Source organism: Dipodomys ordii, unplaced genomic scaffold, assembly GCF_000151885.1.
Source record: "Dipodomys ordii isolate 6190 unplaced genomic scaffold, Dord_2.0 Scaffold138, whole genome shotgun sequence".
NCBI classification, from domain to species: Eukaryota; Metazoa; Chordata; class Mammalia; order Rodentia; family Heteromyidae; genus Dipodomys; species Dipodomys ordii.
Window position 1 is genome coordinate 15025 of NW_012267354.1, and position 23681 is coordinate 38705.

General features: G+C 50.1%; 2 protein-coding genes across 3 annotated transcripts in view; both read left to right on the plus strand.

The window, feature by feature from the left end:
- The first annotated feature begins 272 nt into the window (after positions 1 to 272).
- Positions 273 to 12965, plus strand: Vars (valyl-tRNA synthetase). Of its 2 annotated transcripts, none has more exons than XM_013031380.1 (26): positions 273 to 401; positions 486 to 573; positions 760 to 860; positions 1000 to 1127; positions 5108 to 5272; positions 5497 to 5578; positions 6021 to 6140; positions 6225 to 6333; positions 6426 to 6520; positions 7109 to 7199; positions 7448 to 7572; positions 7653 to 7756; positions 7856 to 8014; positions 8118 to 8208; positions 8327 to 8432; positions 8525 to 8595; positions 8680 to 8805; positions 9115 to 9219; positions 9304 to 9372; positions 9460 to 9538; positions 9670 to 9797; positions 10111 to 10266; positions 10430 to 10636; positions 10717 to 10828; positions 10935 to 11260; positions 12830 to 12965. In XM_013031380.1, exons 3-26 carry the CDS (start codon positions 774 to 776, stop codon positions 12896 to 12898), a joined length of 2910 nt encoding a protein of 969 aa, XP_012886834.1. In that variant the 5' UTR covers positions 273 to 401; positions 486 to 573; positions 760 to 773; the 3' UTR covers positions 12899 to 12965. The 2 variants fall into 2 exon arrangements, with proteins under 2 accessions (XP_012886834.1, XP_012886835.1); XM_013031381.1 differs by having other exon boundaries at positions 489 to 573.
- A 190-nt stretch (positions 12966 to 13155) lies between these two features.
- Vwa7 (von Willebrand factor A domain containing 7) overlaps positions 13156 to 23681 on the plus strand; it is a 14626-nt gene continuing 4100 nt past the window's right edge. Inside the window, exons 1-10 of the mRNA XM_013031102.1 lie at positions 13156 to 13273; positions 13379 to 13431; positions 13971 to 14144; positions 14592 to 14873; positions 17878 to 17974; positions 19705 to 19815; positions 20023 to 20218; positions 20321 to 20490; positions 22398 to 22510; positions 22746 to 22862. Coding sequence (XP_012886556.1) covers positions 13156 to 13273; positions 13379 to 13431; positions 13971 to 14144; positions 14592 to 14873; positions 17878 to 17974; positions 19705 to 19815; positions 20023 to 20218; positions 20321 to 20490; positions 22398 to 22510; positions 22746 to 22862 — 1431 coding nt within the window. The remainder of the gene's footprint in view (positions 13274 to 13378; positions 13432 to 13970; positions 14145 to 14591; positions 14874 to 17877; positions 17975 to 19704; positions 19816 to 20022; positions 20219 to 20320; positions 20491 to 22397; positions 22511 to 22745; positions 22863 to 23681) is intronic.

A 23681-nucleotide genomic window follows, 5' to 3' on the forward strand; every position in this document is an offset into this window, starting at 1 on the left:
AAAAAGAAGAAGAAGAAGGATTGCACAGAGTTTCCTGCCTGGCCTGGCTTTGAACCTCAGTCTTCAGATCTCAACTTCTTGAGTAGCTATAATTACAGGTGTGAGCCACCAGCTCCCAACCCATACTCTTGTTTATCTTAGGAATGACTGAATCACTGGGTCCTATGAGAGTGGGAGGTAGGAGGTCAGCTCACCACAAGCCTTGGGCAGCTGAAATAGCACTATTGGCAGAGGATTGCCAGCAGGCTAAGTCTGAACTTCTGTGCCTCTCTCCAGGTCCTGAGGTCCCTGCACCCCCAAAGACAGCTGCTCAACTCAAAAAAGAGGCAAAGAAACGGGAGAAGCTAGAGAAATTCCAACAAAAGCAGAAGAACCAACAGCAGCAGCCACCCCCTGGAGAGGTGAGAGGCCACAGGAGGAGTTGGAAGAAGGCTGGGTTCTGTGTGGGGTGCTAGATGTCTAGCTTGTACTTTCTCCCTCTCAAGCAGAAGAAACCGAAACAAGAGAAGAAGGAGAAGCGGGAGCTTGGAGTCATTACCTATGACCTCCCAACCCCACCTGGGGAAAAGAAAGGTACTAGGAGGGAAAGCCCCCCCCCCCCGTTAGCTATCCCTTCCCAAGTTTTCTCCCCTTGTTTCCCTGTCCTGGCATCTTCCAGGTTTTGTAAGGGTTTGCAGATCATTCAGCTGCCTGTGCCAGAGGCTCTTTTGTGCTGGCTGCACCCAGCCTCAGCACTGAGTTCTCCCTTCCTTTCTCCAGATGTCAGTGGCACCATGCCGGACTCCTACAGCCCTCAGTATGTGGAGGCTGCCTGGTACCCTTGGTGGGAGCAGCAGGGCTTCTTCAAGCCGGAATACGGGGTGAGCAGTCACTGCCGCCAAGGCCCTAAGGAGCTTGGAGTAGGGAAGGAAGGGCGGGGCTAAAGGAGCCATGGCCTGGGAGGGGGCTAGGTGAGGTGACATGAGACCTTAGCATGTGCCCATCCTTCTCCGTCATCAGCGTCCTAATGTGTCAGCACCAAATCCCCGAGGGGTCTTCATGATGTGCATCCCACCCCCCAACGTGACAGGCTCCCTGCACCTGGGTCATGCGCTCACCAACGCCATCCAGGACTCCCTGACTCGATGGTGAGCTCCTGTCTGCCTCCAGCTGGTGCCCTCTGCCCTCCCTGGCTCCTCTTTCCTGACCAGGCCTGTGCTGGCCTTGTTCTGCTCCCCCGGTGGCACTCCACCTCTCTCTCCAGACTCCCTCTGCTTTTTAGCTGCCTCTTCTAGTCAAGTAATCTCATCCTGAATAGCACTTAGACCAGCTCCTTCTCTTCTCCCTTCTTTGTTTACTAAGAAAAAACATATTGTACATTTTATTTAATAGTGGTAGAAATTGAGCTCAATACCTCTTGCATATGAAATATACATGCCATCACTGAGTATACCTCCCAGTCCGGGAGAATTTTTTTTTTTTTAATCGGTCGTGGGCTTGAACTCTGGGCCTGGGTGCTGTCCCTGCACTCTTCAGCTGAAGGTGAACGCTCTATCACTTGAGCCACAGTGCCACTTACGGTTTTCTAGTGGTTTATTGGAGATAAGAGTCTCATAGAGTTTCTTGCCCGGGCTGGCTTTAAGCTGAGAGCCTCAGATCTCAGCCTCCTGAGTAGCTAGGATTATAGACGTGAGCCACTGGCTCCTGGCAATTTTTTTTTTTTTTAATAGAGCTTAAATTTCAGGCCTCACTCAGCTTTTTCGATCAAGGCTGGCTCTGTACCATTTGAGCCAGTTCCATAATTTTACTTGTCAATGGGCAATAGGAATCTCTAAGATTTGTCTGTCCAATCTGGCTTTGGAATGAGACCCTCAGATCTCAACTATCAGAGTAGCTAGGATTATAGGTGTGAGCCACCAGCACCTGGTTCAGAGTTTAAGACCCACACCAACAAAAGAGAAAAAGAGAAATAACTATTGTCACTTGGATATATGTATCTTTCCAGATCTTTCTTATTTTATTTACATATCCATACACCCATGGAAATTAATAATTTTATACAGGGCATGATAATACATACCTATAATCCCAGCATACAGAGATGAAGATAGGAGGATCTTGTGTTTCTTACCAGTCTGAGTTACATAGATTTTTCCTTCCATATAGATTCCCTTCATATTCTCTCTCTCTCCCTCCCCCTTCTCAATCTCTCTCTCTCTCTCTCTCTCTCTCTCTCTCTCTCTATGTTGTTGTTGGAGCTGGGGTCTCACTGTATGCCTAGGCTACTCTCCAGCTCTTAGACTTAGATGATTCTCCTGTCTCAGCTTCCCAAGTAGTTGGGGCTACAAGTACACACCACCATGCCCAGCCCCTTTCAATGGAATAGATTTACATCAACATTTTAGAATAAAAATTACATTTGAGGACCAAACATGGTGGTACATGCCTGCAATCCCAGCCATTCAGGAGGCATAGGTAAGGAGGTTCACAGCTCAAGGCTGGCCTCAGAAAAAGTTTGGATACCCTATTTGAAAAACAACTAAAGAAAAAAAGGGCTGGGGATGTGGCTGAAGTGTTGAGTACCTGCCTAGCAAGTCCTGAGGGAAAAGATAACCAAAAAATAAGCTGAAATAAAACCTTAAATGACTCTATCAAATAGAAGATTATGAAAAGCAAGTAATTGAGTTGTTAACTATATATATATTTTCCTTTTCCTTACTCCAGGAATAGGGGTATTTTTCTACAAATAGTCCTGACTTGTTTGTTGTTGTGTTGGTTGTGGGGCTTGAACTTGGGGTCTGGGTGCTGTCCCTGAGCTCTTTTGGTCAAGGCTAGCATTCTACCACTTCTGGTTTCCTGGAGATAACAGTCTCACGAACTTTCCTTTCCTTTCCTCAGATCTCAACCTCCTGAGTTGAATTACAGGCATGAGCTACCAGTACCCAGCTCCTAACTTTTTTTGTGTGTGCCAGTACTGGGGCTTAAACTCAGGGCCTGGGGACTATCTTTTAGCTTTTCTGCTCAAGGCTGGTTCTCTACCACTTGAGACGTACCTCTAATTCTGGTTACTTATTAAGTGACCAATTAGAGATGAAAGTCTCATGGAGTTTTCTGCCCAGGCTGACTGACCAGTGATTCTCAGATTTCAGCCTCTTTTATAGCTAGGCTTACAGGCATGAGCAGCCAGCTCCTGGCTGCCATATGTGTGTGTGTGCGTGCGTGCGTGCGTGAATCAAGTTTATGTGAACTTTCAAGAGGTGCTTCTAGTGAAACTATTTTTATTGTGGTTATAGTTTTCCTCTTTGTACTGCTGGGTCTCATGCTTGATAAGCAAGCTCTCTACCACTGAGCCATAGGCCCAGCCACGTGTTTCATTTCTTTAATAGTTATACCTAATAACGATCTTGGAGTGCATTAAATATGTTTGGGTATTTTCTGGCATTTAAGAACCAATTCTTGAGCATACTTCTATCTGCAAGGTCTGAACATAGCAGGGTAAAATCATGACTAGCCATTTGAATGAGTCATTAAAAATAAGGTATGGATGTTATAGTTTTTTGTAATTTTCTCTCCATCATTTTTTAATGTTCTTTGGGTTTTTAGTTTTTGGGTTTTTTTAGTCTTTTACTTTTTGGTACTGAGGATTGAACCCAGTAAATCATGAGTCATTAAAAGTAATGTATGAATGTTACAGTTTTTTTGGTAGTAATTTTTTTTGTTTTGTTTTGTCGGTCATGGGGCTTGAACTTGGCCTGGGAGCTGTCCCTGAGCTCTTCAGCTGAGGCTCACACTCTACCACTTGAGCCTCAGCTCCACTTCCGGTACTTAATTGGAGATGAGTCTCACGGAGTTTCCTGCTGGGGCTGGCTTTGAACCATGATCTTCACATCTCAGCCTCATGAGTAGCTAGGATTACAGGCATGAGCCACCAGCGCCTGGCTGTAGTAATTTTCTTTCTACCACTTTTGTTGTTGTTGTTTGGGTTTTTGTGGAGTTTTTTTAGTCTTTTCTTTTTTGTTACTAGGAATCCAGCCCAGGATGTTGTACTTGCTAGACAAATGCTTTGCGTCTGAGCTATATCCCAGTTCTCTCCACCACTTTTATGTATACCTAGTAATTCTTTTTTTTTTTTTTTGTCAGTCAGGGAGCCTGAACTCTGGGCCGGGGTGCTGTCCCTGAGTTCTTCAGCTCAGGGCGAGCACTGTACCACTTGAGCCACAGTGCCACTTCCAATTTTCTAGTAGTTTATTGGAGATAAGAATCTGAGGGACTTTCCTGCCTGGGCTGGTTTTGAACTGCTATCCTCAGATCTCAGCCTCTTGAGTAGTTAGGATTACAGGTGTGAGCCACCAGCAGCCTGGCTGTACCTAGTAATTCTAAAAGGATGTCACACACAAAAAATTTTACTGTCTCCAGTTGATTAATTCCCTAAAGCATTACTTTCATTTTATCCAAAATGGACTAGTTCTCATGTCTTTTAACTCTACTGGGAGGTAGTTTCTGGCATTTAGCCTGAATCTAGCCAATTTCTCAATAATGTTATTTTGAATACAGCTTTTGTATCTTACTACAGAAGGCCCCTCCTACTTCACATTTACAGATACGTTATCCATGTTATTTTTTCCTTTTGTTTTTCCCTCCCAATTTTTGGAAACTTACTTTCTATGTTTTTCTCGTAGTTTTGGTTGCTTATTGTTAAGTACTTCAGTGTGTATACAATTTATTTGTGTCTGTAGTTTTTTCTTCAAATAATTAGCTTATCTCAAAAAAAACTTACACAATCCTTTATCCTTACCTATTAATATGGACTGCTGCCCTTCACAAATGCTCACTTTGCTTTGATCCATTTCCCCTACTGTTTTGCTTTCTTAATTTGTTACTTTTTTCCTGATGATACCCTATTTCACTAAGCATAATTTCCTCACAATTTGCTATCTACTTGGGCCAGCGCCTCCTCTTTGCTCTTTTCTGGATTGCTTGTCTATTCTTGTGAATCTTCCCCCTGATTAGATTTAGAACTCTAGGGTTCCAAGTCTACCCTGCACATCTATTGACTCCCTGCCTAGAAGCTCTTTGCTGCCAGGCTCCGGCACCCGGCTCACAATCTGGTCTTCACACCCTCCCGTAGGCACCGCATGCGTGGGGAGACCACCCTGTGGAACCCAGGCTGTGACCATGCGGGCATTGCCACCCAAGTGGTGGTGGAGAAGAAACTATGGCGAGAGCGGGGGCTGAACCGGCACCAACTGGGCAGAGAGGCCTTTCTTCAGGAGGTCTGGAAGTGGAAGGAGGAGTGAGTACACCACATTCATTACTGCAGGCCCCAAAGCCCTGCCTCTCCATCCCTACCGTGACCCTGCCTGCAGGGTCCTACCCATACCGTCCCACAGATCCCAGGGGTCAGTTGGTTCCAGGCCCTGGTCAATTTCAGGGTTGTGAGTGATGCTCACACCATCCTGTCATGCTTTCCCTCAAGCCCAGGCCTGAGTGCTGATCCTGGTCTTTCTGTCTGCTTAGGAAGGGCGACCGGATTTACCACCAGCTAAAGAAGCTTGGCAGCTCCTTGGACTGGGATCGAGCCTGTTTCACCATGGACCCAGTGAGCAGGCAGGGTCTCCGCTGGGATGGGAGTGAGAGGCTTCTTGAGTGGGACAAGGAATGGCACACGTGTACACACCCCTAGGAGATGCCGGTTGCTAGGACACCACAGAGATCTTAACACCTCCCATCTCACCAGATGGGCTGCTTAAGAGCTCTCGAGTTCCCCACGTGGATGGAATCAGACCACCTTCCTCCTGGCGCCTGAGCTCCCAGGATGCTTTGCCCAGCTCATGACTCCCGCTGTGTGGCTGCCCTGATGCCCCAGAATCCTCAGGCTTGACACCTGTCTTTATGCTCCTATAAGCCCTTCTCCCATTCAGGGAAAATGTGCCACCTGTTGGGACTCTGGACCAGCCACATATCACTGGGTCCTGCTCCCTGGGATGGGGGTCTGCCAAGTACTAAGACCCAGTTCTCTTACCTCTCCCTATTCTGCCCAGAAATTGTCAACAGCTGTGACTGAAGCCTTTGTCCGGCTTCATGAAGAAGGTGTCATCTACCGCAGTACCCGCCTGGTTAATTGGTCCTGCACACTCAACTCCGCCATCTCTGACATTGAGGTACACCCCTACTCCCCAGCCTTTCATCTCCATCCCTCACCCCAGCCACTGGGCCACTGCTCTAAATGTCCATCTTACGTGTAGGTCGATAAAAAAGAGCTAACGGGCCGAACCCTACTCTCAGTACCTGGTTACAAGGAGAAAGTGGAGTTTGGGGTCCTTGTGTCCTTTGCCTATAAGGTGGAAGGTTCAGGTGAGAGCCAAGGGCACCAAGATCTGGGCTGAGTGGGTTGGAGTTGAGGGAAACAAACCAGGGCTGAAACCACAAAGCCTTTGTCCCTCCAGACCACAACGAGGAGGTGGTGGTGGCAACAACTCGGATTGAGACCATGCTGGGAGACGTGGCTGTGGCTGTGCACCCCAATGATCCCAGATATAAGGTAAGGTAGGGTGCTGCTCACGGCTGGGAAAAGATGCCATTCTCAAAAGGTTCCCCCATTTATGGGGCAAGGGAGGTGGGTATTGAGGCCCATGGCTATGCCCCAGGAAGATTGGGTACGAAACTCATCTTCTAGATCCTTTCCCAGCCCTGAAGATGAAGTTGTCACACCATTCAGGGGTGTTTGAGTGTTACAGGTTAATCAGACTCAGGCCCAGTCCTGTGTGCAGTTTTTTCTTTTTAAAATAAAGTATATTTTGCCATTTGATAGTTAACTGACATTATAACTTAGCAGGGTCCAGTGCCTCTGCATGTGCACGTGTGCGCACACACACCAGTCCTGAGCTTGAACTCAGGCCCTGGGTGTTTTCCATGAACTTTTTGTGCTCAGGGCTAGTGCTTACCACTTTGAGCCATAGCACCGCTTCTGGCTTGTTGAGTAGTTAATTGGAGATTAATGTCTCCTGGACTTCCCTGTCTGGGCTGGCTTTGAACCTCAATCTTTAGATCTCAGCTTTCTGAGTAGGATTACATGTATGAGCCAGCGGTACCTGGCTTCTCAGTGCGTTTTTATCATCTCTGTCCCCAGCATCTGAAGGGGAAGAGCCTGATCCACCCGTTCCTGTCTCGGAGCCTCCCCATTGTTTTCGATGAGTTTGTGGACATGGAGTTTGGCACAGGTGAGCAGGGGGCCTGCTTGGTGCTATTAAAGAAGGGAAGCCCACAAGGTGTACCTCAGCCCTCCCTCTCCTCTCTCAAAGAGAAAATAATCTTCCCCTGATCAGACAGGACTGGGGCTGGGTCTTAGGAAACTTATTAGTGAAGTAGTGGCTATGGAGGTCTTGGCGCCATATCCTTCAGCATGGAGGGTGAGTGTGGGAAGGAGCTTTCCAGTCACCTGGGACCTGGCACCCCTCGTGTACTCCAGGTGCTGTGAAGATCACCCCTGCACATGACCAGAATGACTATGAGGTCGGCCAGCGGCATGGGCTGGAAGCCATCAGCATCATGGACTCCCGTGGGGCCCTCGTAAACGTGCCCCCACCTTTCCTGGTAAGGTTGCCAGGGTATGGGTCCAAGTTGGAGGAGGCTCAGGGGTATCTAGGCATCACTGTGACAGTCCTCTCTTCCAGAACATGCCCAGGTTTGAGGCCAGGAAGGCAGTGCTGGCAGCCCTGAAAGAGCAGGGACTGTTTCGTGGCGTTGAGGACAACCCCATGGTGGTGCCGCTTTGCAAGTGAGGGCAGGGGCCAGGGCGGGGCGGGGGCCGGGGAAAGGGTGGGTGGGCGCTTCTCGGGCTGACTGCCTGGCCTCTCTACCCGACCTGTACCTCTAGCCGTTCCAAGGATGTGGTGGAGCCTCTGCTAAGGCCGCAGTGGTACGTGCGTTGTGGGGAGATGGCCCAGGCTGCCAGCGCTGCTGTGACCCGGGGCGACCTCCGTATCCTGCCTGAAGCCCATCAACGGACATGGCATTCCTGGATGGACAACATCCGGTGTGTAGACCCTCTCAGGGGGAAGAGTGTCGCTGAGCGAGGGTAAGGGGCCCAGGCAGGGGCTCCTCACGGCCTCCCTGGTTCCCCATGTCGCCATTTGCAGGGACTGGTGCATCTCCCGGCAGCTGTGGTGGGGCCATCGCATTCCAGCCTACTTTGTTACTGTTGATGATCCCACAGTGCCCCCTGGGGAGGTGAGGCTGGCACCGGGCTAAACATGTGTGGGCGCCATGGTTTGTTGAGTCGTTGGTTGGGGAAGGGGACAGGGCAAGGTGAAGGCACCCCTTTGGGTACTCACTCCATTTGTGACAGGACCCTGATGGGCGATACTGGGTGAGTGGACGCAGTGAGGCAGAGGCGCGGGAGAAGGCAGCCAAAGAGTTTGGAGTATCCCCCGACAAGATCAGCCTCCAGCAAGGCAAGGCAGGGCCTTGTGGGTGGGGACAGCTGAGTCTCTGACCCTCTCTACAACCGCCTCTGATCAAGTGACTTTTGTTCTGGTCTTCTTAGATGAGGATGTATTGGACACCTGGTTCTCTTCTGGCCTCTTCCCCTTCTCCATCTTGGGCTGGCCCAATCAGGTATGTTCCTAGGTCTCGGCTGGTTTGGGGTGAGGTCTTGGAAGGGGATACTCGGCTGCCCTTCACACCCTGCTCTGCTCTTAGTCCGAAGACCTCAGTGTGTTCTACCCAGGGACACTGCTGGAAACAGGTCATGATATCCTCTTCTTCTGGGTGGCCCGGATGGTCATGCTCGGCCTAAAGCTCACTGGCAGGCTGCCTTTCAGAGAGGTAGGAAAGTGACCAAGCCTCCCACAGCCTCCACTCTCCTTACCTGTTCTCGGGCTCCCCATGGGTGGGAACACAGACTGGCTTCAGGATGGCTCTGGGTGGGCCTGATTTGTGGGGCTGAAATCCAGCCTCAGCTACACTTAGCAATTCCTGTGTCCTGGCCCGGGGTGAGGTGGGAGTGCCAGCAATTGACATAAAGCTTGTAGGCACAGAGGGGCTTGAGGTCGGAGAAGATAGAGCCTGGTGGAGGGCACTGAGACTGGAAGGGAGGACTCAGCCTTGGTGGCCTCCCCACTGCCTGCTCTGCAGGTCTACCTGCATGCTATCGTGCGTGATGCTCATGGCAGGAAGATGAGCAAGTCTCTAGGCAACGTCATCGACCCCCTGGACGTCATCCATGGAGTCTCCTTGCAGGTAAGGCAGGTGCTGGGCCAGCTGAGAACAGCTATGGGGCTGCAGGCACAGCTGTCTGACTACCTGACTGCTCCTCCCTTTCAGGGCCTTCATGACCAATTACTGAATAGCAACCTGGATCCCAGTGAGGTGGAGAAAGCTAGAGAAGGGCAGGTATGGAGGGCAGGGCCTTGGGGTGGAGCCCAGCTGAAGGTGGGCAGAGCTGACCAGGGACACTGCTCCGTTTGCCTCTTACTGCAGAAAGCCGACTTCCCGGTAGGGATTCCTGAGTGTGGCACTGATGCCCTCCGCTTTGGACTCTGTGCCTATACATCTCAGGGTATGGCCTGCACACCTCCCTTTCAACTGCTGTAGCCTCCTTCCTTGGGGCCCACCCACCCTCTGCCCTGGGTCCCTCTGGGTCTGGCTAGGAGGGAGGACTGGAAGGACTCATGCTCACCCGTCTCCCAGGGCGGGACATCAACCTGGATGTGAACCGGATTCTGGGTTACCGCCACTTCTGCAACAAGCTCTGGAACGCCACCAAGTTTGCCCTCCGTGGCCTTGGGAAGGGTTTTGTGCCCTCACCCACCTCCAAGGTAAGGGCCTAGTCGGTGGTAAAGTTGGTAATTCTCATGTCACATGGGCTGCATCTCTACCTTTTAGGCACCAAGCAGACTCCAAGGTTATGACAGGATTATAGCCAAAAGGGCCTCCCCCAATGCCGGTGGGATAGATTAAAGCAGACAGTTGGAGGCATTGGTCCTCCCAAGGTGGCCAGGGCCTGGGCACATGCTTGGGTGCCTTGGGCCCCAGTAGGAATATAGAGTCGCCCACGGTTCCTACCCTGTGGAGTCTTGATTCCTCCCCAGGCCTGTGGTGGCCTGCTGCTGATAGACTTCTTCCCTGCAGCCTGGAGGCCACGAGAGCCTGGTGGACCGCTGGATCCGCAGCCGGCTGACCGAGGCTGTGCGGCTTAGCAATGAAGGTTTCCAGGCCTATGATTTCCCAGCCATCACCACTGCTCAGTACAGTTTTTGGCTCTATGAGCTATGCGACGTGTACTTGGTGAGGAGCAGATCAGTGGGGTGGAGTGTGGGAGCAGCTGTGCACAGCTGTGCCCGGCTCTGAGGCTGAGTCAACCTGATCTCTCCTCAGTCCTCACAGGCACATGAGAGCTTGAGACTAGACCCCTCCCCCCTGAGCCCTGTGCCTCTCCATCCCCCTCTAGGAGTGCATAAAGCCAGTACTGAATGGAGCAGATCAGGTGGCAGCTGAGAGCGCCCGCCAGACCCTCTACACCTGTCTGGACGTTGGCCTGCGGCTGCTCTCACCCTTCATGCCCTTTGTGACGGAGGAGCTGTTCCAGAGGCTTCCCCGACGGACACCACAAGCTCCTGCTAGCCTTTGCATTACCCCTTATCCAGAGCCTGCAGAGGTATGGCGTGTGATCCGGAGAGGGCTCTGGTCCACTCCACATCCTCCTTCACCGCCTCCTCTCCTCCTCTCTGCCCACAGTGCTCCTGGAAGGACACTGAAGCGGAAGCCTCCCTTGAACTCGCGCTAAGCATCACTCGAGCCGTGCGCTCCCTACGTGCCGACTACAACCTGACCCGGATCCGGCCCGACTGTGAGCTTCAGGCCCCCGAGACCCCCTGCCCATTGAGAGTCCTGCTGCAGCTACCAAGTGTCCTGAATCCTTGGGGCCAGGCCTCACCTTCCTCCCTCCCCTGCAGGTTTCCTGGAAGTGGCTGATGAGGCCACAGGTGCTGTGGCCTCCGCGGTGTCTGGATATGTGCAGGCGCTGGCCAGCGCGGGTGTGGTGGCTGTCCTGGCCTTGGGGGCCCCTGCACCCCAGGGCTGCGCCGTGGCTCTGGCCTCTGACCGCTGCTCCATCCACCTGCAGCTGCAGGGACTAGTGGATCCAGCCCGGGAACTGAGCAAACTGCAGGCCAAACGAAGTGAGGCGCAGAGGCAGGCCCAGCGTCTGCGGGAGCGCCGCACCGCCTCCGGCTACTCTGTCAAGGTTCCCCTCGAAGTCCAGGAGGCAGATGACGCCAAGGTGTGTGCTAGGTGCTGCACGGGGGTGGGAGGGCTCCCGCCTCTTCTGTCTTCAAATCCTGCTTCTGACCCTGGACTCTGCCAACCCTGGACAATCCATGGGGAAGTTCAGATCCCTGGTGCCTTGAGCATGGAGTCCCCTCCCTGTACACATGAGGACAGCCAGGGACCAAGACCCCATTCCTGGTCATGCAGCAGATTGGACAGAAATAGACTTAGAACCTCACTCCTAGTAGACCAGACCCTGCTGCCCAGAACATCAAAACTCACTTCAGGGGCTGAGCTTAGGACCCACATGTGGCCGAGCTCCAAGTCTACAACCTATTTCTACTGCCATAGCCTACTGGGGTGACCCCAGAAATCCAGGCTTGCCTCCTGGTATGGCCCCCCTGCACACCCTCTGCCTCTGGGATTTTCCAAGAGAATCAGTGGGTAAAGTGCAAGGACCAGAGATAACAGTAAGACTACTGAAGTGTAGAGAGTGTTGATGAAGTTCAGTTCAGCTGACTCCATTCTTCCAGTGTCCCTTGCTCTAGTAGACAGACAGTGTTAGGGATGTGTATGTGCACGTGTGCTTGTATGTGTGCGTGCATACATGCCAGTCCTAGGGTTTGAACTCAGGGCTTGGCCATTGTCCCCTAGCTTTTTTTTTTTGGTCAGTTGTGGGGCCTGAACTGTGGTCCTGGGCGCTGTCCCTGAGCAATTCAGCTCAAGGCTAGCGCTCTACCACTTGAGCCACAGCGCCACTTCCAGCTTTTTCTGCTTGTATAGTGCTGAGGAATCGAACCCAGGACCTCATGCATGCAAGGCAGGCACTCTACCACTGAGCCACCTTCCCAGCCTGTCCCCCATCTTTTTTGCTCAAGGATATCATTCTACCACTTGAGCTACAGCTCCATTTCTGGCTTTTTGTTTGGTGGTTAGTTGGTGTTAAGAGTCTCATGGACTTTTCCTGCCCAGCTGCCTAGACTGGCTTTGAACCGGGATCCTGAGATCTCAGCCTCCTAAATAGCTAGGATTATGAGCATCAGCTACCAGAACCTAGCTAGCCTTTTTTTTTTTTTTTTTAATTTTTTTTTGGTTGTGGGGCTGAAGTTTGAGTCACAGCGCCACTTCTGGTTTTCTGGTGGTTAATTGGAGATAAGAGTCTCACGGAGTTTCCTGCCCAGGCTGGCTTTTTGAACTGTGATCCTCAGATCTCAGCCTTCTGAGTAAGTAGGATTACAGGCGTGAGCCACCAGCGCCCAGCTGGCCTTTCGTTTTATAAGTGAAGATTATATGACCTTTGGGCAGCCAGTCCTCTCCTACCTGAGTGGGGTGTTCGGCAGGGCATTTACTCAAGGTCCCTTGTCCTTGAGCACTGCCCACTCTGAAAAAGAGAGACCCAGAGTCACGGTCAGGGTCGTGGTGGAAGGGAGAGGAATGCTGGGTAGGGGACTTGGGGATGGAACCTCAGGTGCATGGCTCCTGAGTTCCCCATCTCAGCTTGGACCCCTCTCTGTCCTGGTGATCAGGTCCCCTCTTAGGACTGGATTCTCACCACACTGCCCACTCTCATTGTTCCCCCCAGCTACAACAGACAGAGGCAGAGCTCAGGAAGGTGGATGAGGCCATCGCCCTATTCCAGAAGATGCTGTGACACACCCTGCTCCAACCCTCAGGCCCCAGTGGTCCACCATTGGGAGGGCAGCAATAAAATATTTTGCCACAAATTCATCTCTTGTGTGTGCATGTGGTAGGGGTCAGAGCAGACACAGAAGGCTGCCTTCTGGATCCTCAGAGCTGCCGGTGTGCCCCTCTGGAGCGCTGCAGGCCCTGAGCCAGGCACGGGTGCTGGTGCTGGTAGAGGGATGCGTCTGTCTGGGTCTGTCCCTGGCACTGTGCCAGGCCTGAGTCATGCTGCTGTGCCACTCCCTCCCTTTTTCCTCCCCAGCCCTCCTCACCTCGGCACTGCACCACTGCCCGGAGGCCTGCCCTGGTATCATCCTGTGCAGCCTGCTGCTTGTGGTCCTGGGTGGGCATGAATGGAGGGCCAGGGGCTGCCTGGCTTGCCTGCCCCCTTACTAGGGCTTCCCTCCCCCCCACATTGAGGTTCAGTTAATTATAACTCTGACCTAAGTGCCCTGTGATGCCAAGCCTCAGCCAGCCCTGACCAGGAGACCCAGCAACCAGGTAGGAGAGAAGCTGAGGGGAACCCATATCCTATATATAAGGGGGTCCCTGGGAACATTGGGGACTCCTGGAATGAGGGAGGCCTGGGAGGAGGAGTCTTAGGCAGGTAATATCCTTATTGGCCTGGTAAGGCCCTCAGGTAGTCAGGGTGTGTGTGTCCTTATTGGCCTGGTAAGGCCCTGGGGACTCCTGGGAGGAGGAGTCTTAGACAGGTAACGTCCTTATTGGCCTGGTAAGGCCCTCAGGTAGTTAGGGCGTGTGTGTCCTTATTGGCCTGGTAAGGCCCTCAGGTGGGCAGGGTGACTCAGTGGGACAGGGCGGGGAACCAGGCTGGAATAAATGTATCTGAGACAAAGCCGGAGTCTGCCAAAACAGGTGCCTTGGGGACAAACAGAACAGGGCCTACCCTGGAATCGGCCACTGATTCCTTCTCCCTTGAGAGCCTTCTGTCCCCCAGGTCCATGTCTCAGCCTTGCTCTCTGTGGAAGCGCCCCTGTCTTACCAGGGCCCTTCAGCCCTCAACCCTGCTTCTGCTGCAGCTGCTGCTGCCCCCTACATCTGCCTTCTTAACCAATGTCTGGAACCTCATGGCTGCCCCTGACTCCATCAGCCACCAGCACATGACTGAGGAGGCAGCGCTTAATGTCACCCTACAGCTCTTCCTGGAGCATCCACTCCCTGACCGGCCGCCCCTTCGTCTAGAAGACTTTCTGGTGAGCACCCCTGGCCACCCATCTTTGGACCCCCTCTCTTTCCTACTCCAGCCCAACTCCTATAGCAACAATGCCCAGTAGTCCTGGTCCTGAAATCAGGAGTGCCTCCTCCTCAGAAAGATCCAGATGCGGGGCTGGGAAGGTGGCTCAGTGGTAGAGTGCTTGACTCGCATGCATGAGGCCCTAGGTTCGATTCCTCAGCATACGCAGAAAAAAGCCGGAAGTGGCGCTTGGCTCAAGTGGTAGAGCGCTAGCCTTGAGCTGAAGAGCCCCGAGGGACAGCGTCCAGGCCAAGTTCAGGCCCCATGACTGATAAAAAAAAAAAAAAGGAAAGGTCCAGATGTACCCCTCCCTTGTGGGGTACCCTTGAGTCCATCCATACTTGGGTACCAGTTGCTAAGGTGATGTGAGCAATGATGGAATCCCCTTTCCCTCCACTTGTGTCAGGGCAAAACCATCCTCACTGACCACCTCTTTGCTGCCTACTTTGGACCTGAGTATACTTCCCGGCAGTTCCGAGCGGCCTTACGTGAGGTGTCACGGGCCAATGCAGCCCAGGACTTCTTGCCAAATACCAAGAATGACCCTGACCTGCACTTTGATGCTGAACGGCTGGACCAGGGACGCACGCGCATGACCGAGGCTCTGCAGGAAACCGTGGTGGCAGCCAGAGCCCATGACTACACTCTGGCCCGCCAGCGCCTGGGCGCTGCACTGCATGCATTACAGGTGAGAAGAATGGGCGTAATGGCAAGAGGGATCTGTCCTAAACGTCATGATGCCTCCTTAATTCCCCCCAGAATGGACCTTTTTTAAAAATAATGTTTCATTGAGATTAAATGATTACATACATTTTACCAATTTCACAGTATTGTGAGATAGTGATACTTAAAGTTGCAAACACATTTTAACCTTCACAAGGCAAATTGTCACTTTCATGGTTATGTTTGTGAATTCTATGAACGTAGACAATACAACTCTTTCTTCCCCGTCGGGTGATATGTGCATTGCTTTCCTTTGCTTAGTGTGAGCTGTTCCCTCTTTCCCTCTCACTCCCTCCCTCCCATCGCTGCCCCTGAGTTGCTTAGTTCATTTTCATCAATGTCCAGTGCAGCTGATGGGCCCCTCTGTTGTATATTTTCCCTCTGATTCTGTGCCCCCTCGTAGCTTCCTTCAGATCTATACATACATATATATGTATACACCATGTGTGTGGTCAAGAACATGGAGTCATTTAGAAATGATAGGACAAATTGAGTGAAGGTAAAATGGACCATTTCTGGTGTAAAGGAGCTGTAGTGAGCCGAGTGCTGGTGGCTCATGCCTGTAATCCTAGCTACTCAGGAGGCTGAGATCTGAGGATCACAGTTCAAAGCCAACCCAGGCAGGAAACTTCGTGAGACTCTTATTTCCAATAAACCACTAGAAAACTGGAAGTGGTGATGTGGCTCAAGTGGTAGAGCATTTGCCTTGAGCTGAAGAGCTGAGGGACAGCACCCAAGCCCCACAACCCACAAAAAAAAAAAAAAAAGGAACTATAGTGTTTCTTATGGCTTTTTAAAGTAGTTTTGTAGACGTTGAGTCTTACAATGAAGCTGTACCTTAAACTTTCTTTTAGGTCATGGGGAATCTATGTGTGTTGGTTTTTTTTTTTTTTGGTGGTTGTTATTTTACTGGTCCTGGGACTTGAACTCAAAGCCTGGGCCCTGTTCCTTAGCTTTTTTGCTCAAGGCTAGCACTCTGCCACTTGAGCTACAGCTCTACTTTTTGGCGTTTAATTGGAGTTGAGACTCTTATGGATATTCCTGCCCAGGCTGGCTATGAACCAAGATCCTCAGGTCTCAGCATCCTGTGTAGCTAGGATTATAGCTCTAAGCCACCAGCACCTGGCAAGCTATTTTTTCAGGTCTCATGGATCATCGCATGTGATAATTGTTGAGGTCAATCAGGAACTCTGCTGACATGACAGTCATTCTTTGGAAAAACATGTCCCATGTTTTTTGTTATTTGTTTTCCTAGTCCTTGGGCCTGAACTCTGGCCCTGGGCACTGTCTCCGACCTTCTTTTTGCTTAAGGCTAGAGCTCTACCACTTGAGCCATAGCCCCATTTCTGGCTTTTTCTATGGTTAATTGGAGATACGAGTCTCACAGACTTTCCTGCCTGGCTGGCTTCGAACCACAATCCTCAGGTCTCAGACTCCTGAGTAGCTAGGATTGTGTGATCCACCAGTACGTGGCAATCTTGTTTTTTTCACATCTCATGGGTCATTGCGTGCAATAATTGTTGAGACCAGGAACACTGCTGACATGTCAGATGTTCTTTGGAAAAACATGTCCCATGTTTTTTGTTTTTTTGTTTTTGTTCTTCATTTCCTGGGTCCTGGGAAATGTCTCTGAGTTTTTTTATTAACTTTTTTATATTGTTATTATAAAGGTGATGTACAGAGGGGCTATAGTTACATAAGTCAGGTAAAGAGTACATTTCTTTTTGGACAATGTCACTCTTTCCCTTATTCTCCTCCAGTTTTTCCCTGACATCCCTACCTATAAGTTGTATAGTTTATTTTCAACATAGTGTCTAGTACCAGTGCTGCATTCGTTTATCTTTTGTCCTTCTATTTCTGTGCTTTCCTCTTACTCTCCCAAAGACAGAAAAATGAACAAACAAGACAAGAAGAAAAGAAAACAAAAACAAAAAAGAAAAAAACCTCTTATTTCCATTTCCTGGAGCTCATTTTGATGAATATTATTTTATATGATCAAGTGGCATATAGGAATTGCACTTGTGTGTTCCTTTCCTAAGAGTATCCTTTGGTCTTTCAGTTTGTGAATGCCTAGAGTCCTCCATACTTTATCATGTCCAAGTATTATTTTAGGTCTAGCTTCTGCATATGTACATCATTTGTTTCTTTGAGCCTGGCTTACCCTGAGCTTTTGTCATGGGCTTGAACTCAGGGCCTGAGCACTATCACTGAGCTTTTTTACTCAGGATAGCACTCTACCACTTTGAGCCACAGTACCACTTCTGGTTTTCTGGTGGTTAATTGGAGATAAACGTTTCATGGACTTTCTTGCCCAGGCTGGCTTCCAACCACAATCCTCAGATCTCAGCCTCCTGAATAGCTAGGATTACAGGCGAGAGCCACCAGCACCTGGCTGTCCTATGCTTTTATTTTTTTTTATTTATTTTTTATTTTTTTGGGTCTGGTTGTAGGGCTCTACCACTTGAGCCACAGTGCCACTTCAGGCTTTTTTCTTTTTGCTTATGTGGTGCTGAGGAATCGAACCCAGGGCCTCATGCATGCAAGGCAAGCGCTCTACCACTGAGCCACCTTCCCAGCCCTGTCCTATGCTTTTAAAGCCCCTCATCCAAGAATATCCCAACAGGAGACCACTGGAGCTGCAGAAGAGGGAGTGGGGAGAGAAAGGTGATAAGATGGGCAAGGTGGGGATTTGGCTCAATCACCTGCAGGACCCTGGAGAAGTGGGTACTGAGAGGCTTTTGATTTAGTCTCCAAGATAAAACATTTCCCAATTTCCCACATGGGTATATCTCTGTTCTGGGCAATAGAGAGAGCTGTGGTAGCGACGTGGATTCAAGGTGTCTGACAGGAGCAGGGAATGGAGAAGACTTTCTGGGTAGGAATTTAACGGAGTGGCACGTTAGGACTGGTGATTAACTACATCAGACAAGTACGTGCCTTATTTTTTTTTTTCTTTCTTCTGGGACCAGGATTTCTACAGTCACACCAACTGGGTAGAGCTGGGGATACAGGAGCCACATCCTTACCTCCTTGGGCCAACGAAGACACTCTGGACTGTGGCACCAGGTATGACCATGAGCCCAGGGTAAGGAGAAAGCCCAAGGAACCATTCACCTCCTCCAGCCTACCTGAGGTGTCATTCCCTGAGGCTCCATGAGCTGTCCAGTCATCTCTGTGAGGACTACGCGGTCCCCTAGTCCAATTAGGCAGTCCCCTGGCCTCCCCAGCACAATGCAGGGAGTAACAGCCAAGATCAGGTCTCCAGCCCTCAGAGCCGGCTCACAGCTGCTTCCCACAGTCCTCCTGTCCTCCCGATTAACTCAGGTCCCTGGAAGCTGCTTCTGTTTTCTTTTTCTTTTTTTGGGGTCATTCATGGGGCTTGAATTCGGGATGCTGTCCGTCCCTGAGCTCTTTAGCTCAAGGCTAGTGCTCTTCCACTTGAGCCACAGCACCACTTCCAGTTTTCTGGTGGTTAATTGGAGATAAGAGTCTCACAGAGCTGGACACCCAGTGGCTCATGTCTATAATCCTAGCTACTCAGGAGGCTGAGATCTGAGGATCACAGTTCAAAGCCAGCCTGAAGCAGGAACGTTTGTGAGACTTTTTTTTTTGGGGGGGGGGGTCAGTTGTGGTGCCTGGGCACTGTCCCTGAGTGGTTCAGCTCAAGGTAAGCGCTCTACCACTTGAGCCACAGTGCCACTTCTGGTTTTCTGGTGGTTTCCTGATTTCCTGCCCGGGCTGATTTTGAACTCTAATCCTCAAATCTCAGCCTCCTGAGTAGGTAGGATTATAGGTGTGAGCCACTGTCTCCTGAGTGCTGGGATTACAGAAATGTGCCACTACCCTTGTCTCTTCCTGGGTTTAATACCACAATCTTTTTTTTTTTTTTTTTGAGGGGGGTGGTCCGGTCGTGGGGCCTGAACTCTGGGCTGGGCGCTGTCCCTCAGCTCTTCAGCTCAATGCTAGCCCTCTACCTCTTGAGCCACAATGCCACTTCCAGCTTTTTTCTTTTTGCTTATGTGGTGCTGAGGAATCAAACTCAGGGCCTCAGGCATGCAAGGCAAGCGCTCTACCACTGAGCCACCTTCTCAGGCCCCCCCCCACCTTTTTTTTTTGTCTGTAGTGGGGCTTGAACTCTGGGCCTAGGCTCTGTCCCTGAGCTCTTCAGCTCAAGGCTAGCACTCTACCACCTGAGCCACAGGGCCACTTTCAGTTTTCTGAGTGTGTTATTGGAGGTAAGAGTCTCACGAACGTTCCTGCCCAGGCTGGCTTTGAACTGCGGATCCTCAGATCTCAGCCTCCTTAGTAGCTAGGATTACAGGCGTGAGCCACTGGAGCCCGGCTTATTACCACAATCTTAAACATCCGTTCCTGCTGCCAGCCCAATAACCAGTGAGGCAGATCAGGTACCTGTGGACTTTCTCCTTGTTCCAGCTCATAGTAAAATCTGAAGAAATCGGTAATTGGTGGACAAAAATAAAAGTCTAGAGATGGCCAAGTATTTTTTTTTTCTTTGTTCATTTATTTTTTGTCAGTTGTGGGGCTTGACCTCGGCCTGGGTGCTGTCCCTGAGCCTTTTTGTGCTCAAGGTTAGCACTCTATCACTTGAGCCACAGTGCCACTTCTGGTTTTCTGGTGGTTAATTGGAGATAAGAGTCTCACAGACTTTCCTGTCCAGGCTGGCTTCGAACTGCAATCTTCAGATCTCAGCCTCTTGACTCACTAGGATTACAGGAGTGAGCCACCAGTGCCCGGCTCAACCAAGGTTTTGATTCCAGCTCTGCCTTTCTTTCCAGCCCGTGCTATTACCTGTTCTGATTGTTCAGAGCTGAGCTGCCCTAACAATTTGCTGACCGTCACACTTCTTACGTCTGGCTACTTTGGGACACATCCCCCTAAACCTCCAGGTACCTGTCAGGAAGTCTCCCTGGAACAAGAGGAGACTCACTTTCTTTCATCACTTACACAGTATCTCAGTCCTTGAGGCCTTTGTCCCATCTACCATATTATCACCAGAACGAGAGGCTATTGGCAGTGGGGTGGGTGGACGAAGGCCCAGAGAGGAGGCCGTGTTCGGTGATCTCCATTGGTCTACATCTCTTTCCTCAACCCAGGGAAATGTAGCCATGGGGGCAGATTGGATGCGAGCCGCACCCAGCCACCCCGGGGAGGCATCAACAAGGACAGCACCTCGCCCAGCTTCTCCCCACACCACATGTTCCACCCACAGGCTGCAAACCTGGCCCTGCTGTCCACCATCCAAGCTTTCAATCTCCTCCGAAGCCGCCTGGGAGACAACGGTTTCTCCAGGTGATTGGCCTCTTTGAGATGAGTTGATGTTCCTGGTGGAATTGAGAAACTGGGCAGGGATCCAATGTGTCTTCTTCACTGTGTCTCTGGCCTGCTTCCTAGGCTTCTGGACATCACCCCAGCCTCCAGTCTGAGCTTTGTCCTGGACACCACGGGCAGCATGGGGGAGGAGATCAACGCTGCCAAAATCCAGACTCGCCACATTGTGGAGCAGCGACGAGGCAGCCCCATGGAGCCCAACCACTACATCCTGGTGCCTTTCCATGATCCAGGTAGCTGGGATCTGGCCGAGACAGAGGGAAGGAAAGTCCAGGGCAAGGGGTAAAGGCCTCAGGGGAGGAAGTGGTCTCATAGCTCTACTTCCTCAAGAAAATGGTGAGTGAGCGTGTAGTGTGTATATAGAGAAAAGAAGAAGCTAGCCGGGCACTGGTGGCTCACATCTGTAACCCTAGCTACTCTGGAGGCTGAGATTTGAGGATGATGGTTCAAAGCCAGCCTGGACAGGAAAGTCCATGAGACTCTTATCTCCAGTTAACTACTAAAAAAGCCAGAAGTGAAGCTGTGCCTCAAGTGATAGAGCACTAGCCTTGAGCACAAAAGCTCTGGGACAGAGCCCAGGCCCAGAGTTCAAGCCCAGGACAGAAATAAAAAACAAACAAAAAACAAGAAGCCTCTAGTACTGTTTGTAAAATGGCAGCACTTTCTAAAAGTCTAATGCATGACTCTTGCTCAGGTGCATGGCCTCTGCTTTCTTAGATTGCTATACAAATCAACCATCTTTTCCTCTCTTTTTTCCTCTCTTTTCTTTCTTCTCTCTCCTATCTTTTCTTCATGTTGGAACTGGTGCTTGAACTCTGGGCTTCACATTCCCACTTGTTTTTTTTTTGCTTAAGGATGGTGGGTCCTCCACTTGATCTCTACCTCCACTTCCCACTTTTTGCTGATTAATTGGAAAAAAAAGAGTCTCATTGACATTTTTTTCCCTCAGGCTGGCTTCAAATCTTGATCCTCAAATCTCAACCTTCTTAGTAGGTGGGATTACAGGAGTAAGCCACCAGTGTCTAGCTTTAATAAACTACTTTCACTCTTCATTTCATGTAGGCAGAGATCAGAATGAAGGTTAAGGTTAGTGGCTCTGTTTCTCAGGGAAATGTGTGAGGTAGCGACTTGTATTCTTTCCTAGTGATGTAATGTATGGGCCTACCAGTCTTATTATGTGTCCTTGGGTTTGCCATTTCACTTTTCTTTGGCTTAATCTCATCATCCATTAAATGAGTCAGTCCTTGCTTTTATCTGCCTCATTCCCATGATTGAAATGGTAATCAAATAAAATGCCTCCTGGAATAAGAATCCCTAAAGGAAAGGAAAGTTTGAGTTAATCTTGTCTTCTAGATCCTATAGACCTGGATATATAGGCTCTTGCCTATAATACTAGTACTTGGGAGAATGAGACAGGAGGATCTCCAGTTTCAGGCCAGTTTATGCTACATAGTGAGGCCCAGTTTTGTTTTGTTTTTGAAGTCTGATAATGACATAGATAACATTTTAGCATGGTGTTCATTATTCTACTTGTTTTGTCCAAGCACTGTTATTTTCTCTGGCTCTTTTTTAATTAGGAAACTGAGGGCCTAGTTGTTTTCTGTTGTTGTTGTTTTGTTTTTCTGCTAGTCCTGGAGCTTGAACTCAAGACCTGGGCACTGTCCCTGAGCTTTTCTGCTCAAGGCTAATGCTCTACCACATTGAGTCATAGCGCACACTTCCAGTTTTCTGGTGGTTATTTGGAGATAAGAGTCTCGGGGACTTTCTTGCCCAGGCTGGAATTGTGATCCTCAGATCTCAAACCTCCTGAGTAGCTAGGATTACAGGCGTGAGCCACCAGTGTCTGGCCCTAGTAGTTTTAAATACAAGCACATATACTGAATAAAAATAATTCCTCAGGATCACAGGAAGTGCCAACATTTTTTAGGGGAATGGAGGTTCATTTTCTCACCAGGGGCATCAGCCATGCCTGAGGTATAAAAGGAGAAACATAATTATAAAAATAAAGAGACTTCTTTTTCCAGAAGTTGAGTTATGCTAAACATAGACTCTTATTTCAATATTTGTCCACCTTGGGACTGGGGTAGGAACTTGGGATACATTGTCCTCATTCATTTCAACCCTCTTTCCCTTTGCCCAGGGTTTGGACCTGTCTTTACAACCAGTGATCCTGATAGCTTTTGGCAGCAACTCAATGAGATCCACGCCTTGGGGGGTGGAGATGAGCCTGAGATGTGCCTGTCTGCCTTGGAGGTTTGACCCCCTTCTCTTCCTCTTCTTTCTATCATGCCTTTTCCAGGTTTTGCCACCAGGGGGAGTTAGACCTAGACACCCTTCCCCTCTTCCACTTCACATCCACTCCTTCGGATCTTAGTTCTGCTAGCATCAGGATTTCAGGGCCATATTCTTTTCTAATCTGCCCGCCCTGGTTCTAGCCACTCCTCTGCCTCCACCATTTTTAAACATCACTCATTTTCTTTTCTTCCAGCTAGCCCTGCTGCACACACCTCCACTCTCAGACATCTTTGTCTTTACTGATGCCTCCCCAAAGGATGCTTTTCTCACCAACCGGGTGGAATCCCTGGCTCAGGAGCGGCGCTGCAGGGTAAGCAACAGCCAGTGGGAAACCCAGTATTAGCTACCGCAGGGTAGGAGACACTGCAGTCACACCACACCATGATGATCAAACCAGATAGAACTTGAACAATAGTCAAGAATGGAAGTCTCTGGGCTGGGAAGGTGGCTCAGTGGTAGAGTGCTTGCCTTGCATGCATGAGGACCTGGGTTCAATTCCTCAGCATCACATAAAAAAAGCTGGAAGTGGTGCTGCGGCTCAAGTGGTAGAGCACTAACCTTAAGCTAAAGAGCTGAGGGACGGTGCCCAGGCCCAGAGTTCAAGCCCACGACCAACCACAACAAAACAAAAAAAAAGAATGGAAGTTTTAACCTGAATGATGCTGAATGTATATTTGTTTGTTTCTTTCTTGCTGTTGTTGTGGTTGGTCATTGGGCTTGAACTCAGGGCCTGTGCTCTTTTGTTCAAGGCTAGCACTCTACTGCTTTTTTGGTTTTGTGGTAGTTAATTGCAAATAAGAGTCACAGACTTTCCTACCCAGGCTCACTTTGAACTGTAATCCTTAGATCTCAACATCCTGAGTAGCTAGGTTACAGGTGTAAGCCATCAGCGCTTGGCTTGTTTTTTTTTTTTTATTGTTGCTTTTGTTTTTGTTGTTGTTGTGCCAGCACTGGGGCTTGAACTCAGGTCCTCTTACTCTTTTTTTTTTGGGGGGGGTTTCCGGTCGTGGGGCCTGAACTCTGGGCCTGGGCGCTGTCCCTCGCTCTTCAGCTCAAGCCTACCGCTCTACCACTTGAGCCACAGCGCCACTTCCGGCTTTTTTCTTTTTGCTTATGTGGTGCTGAGGAA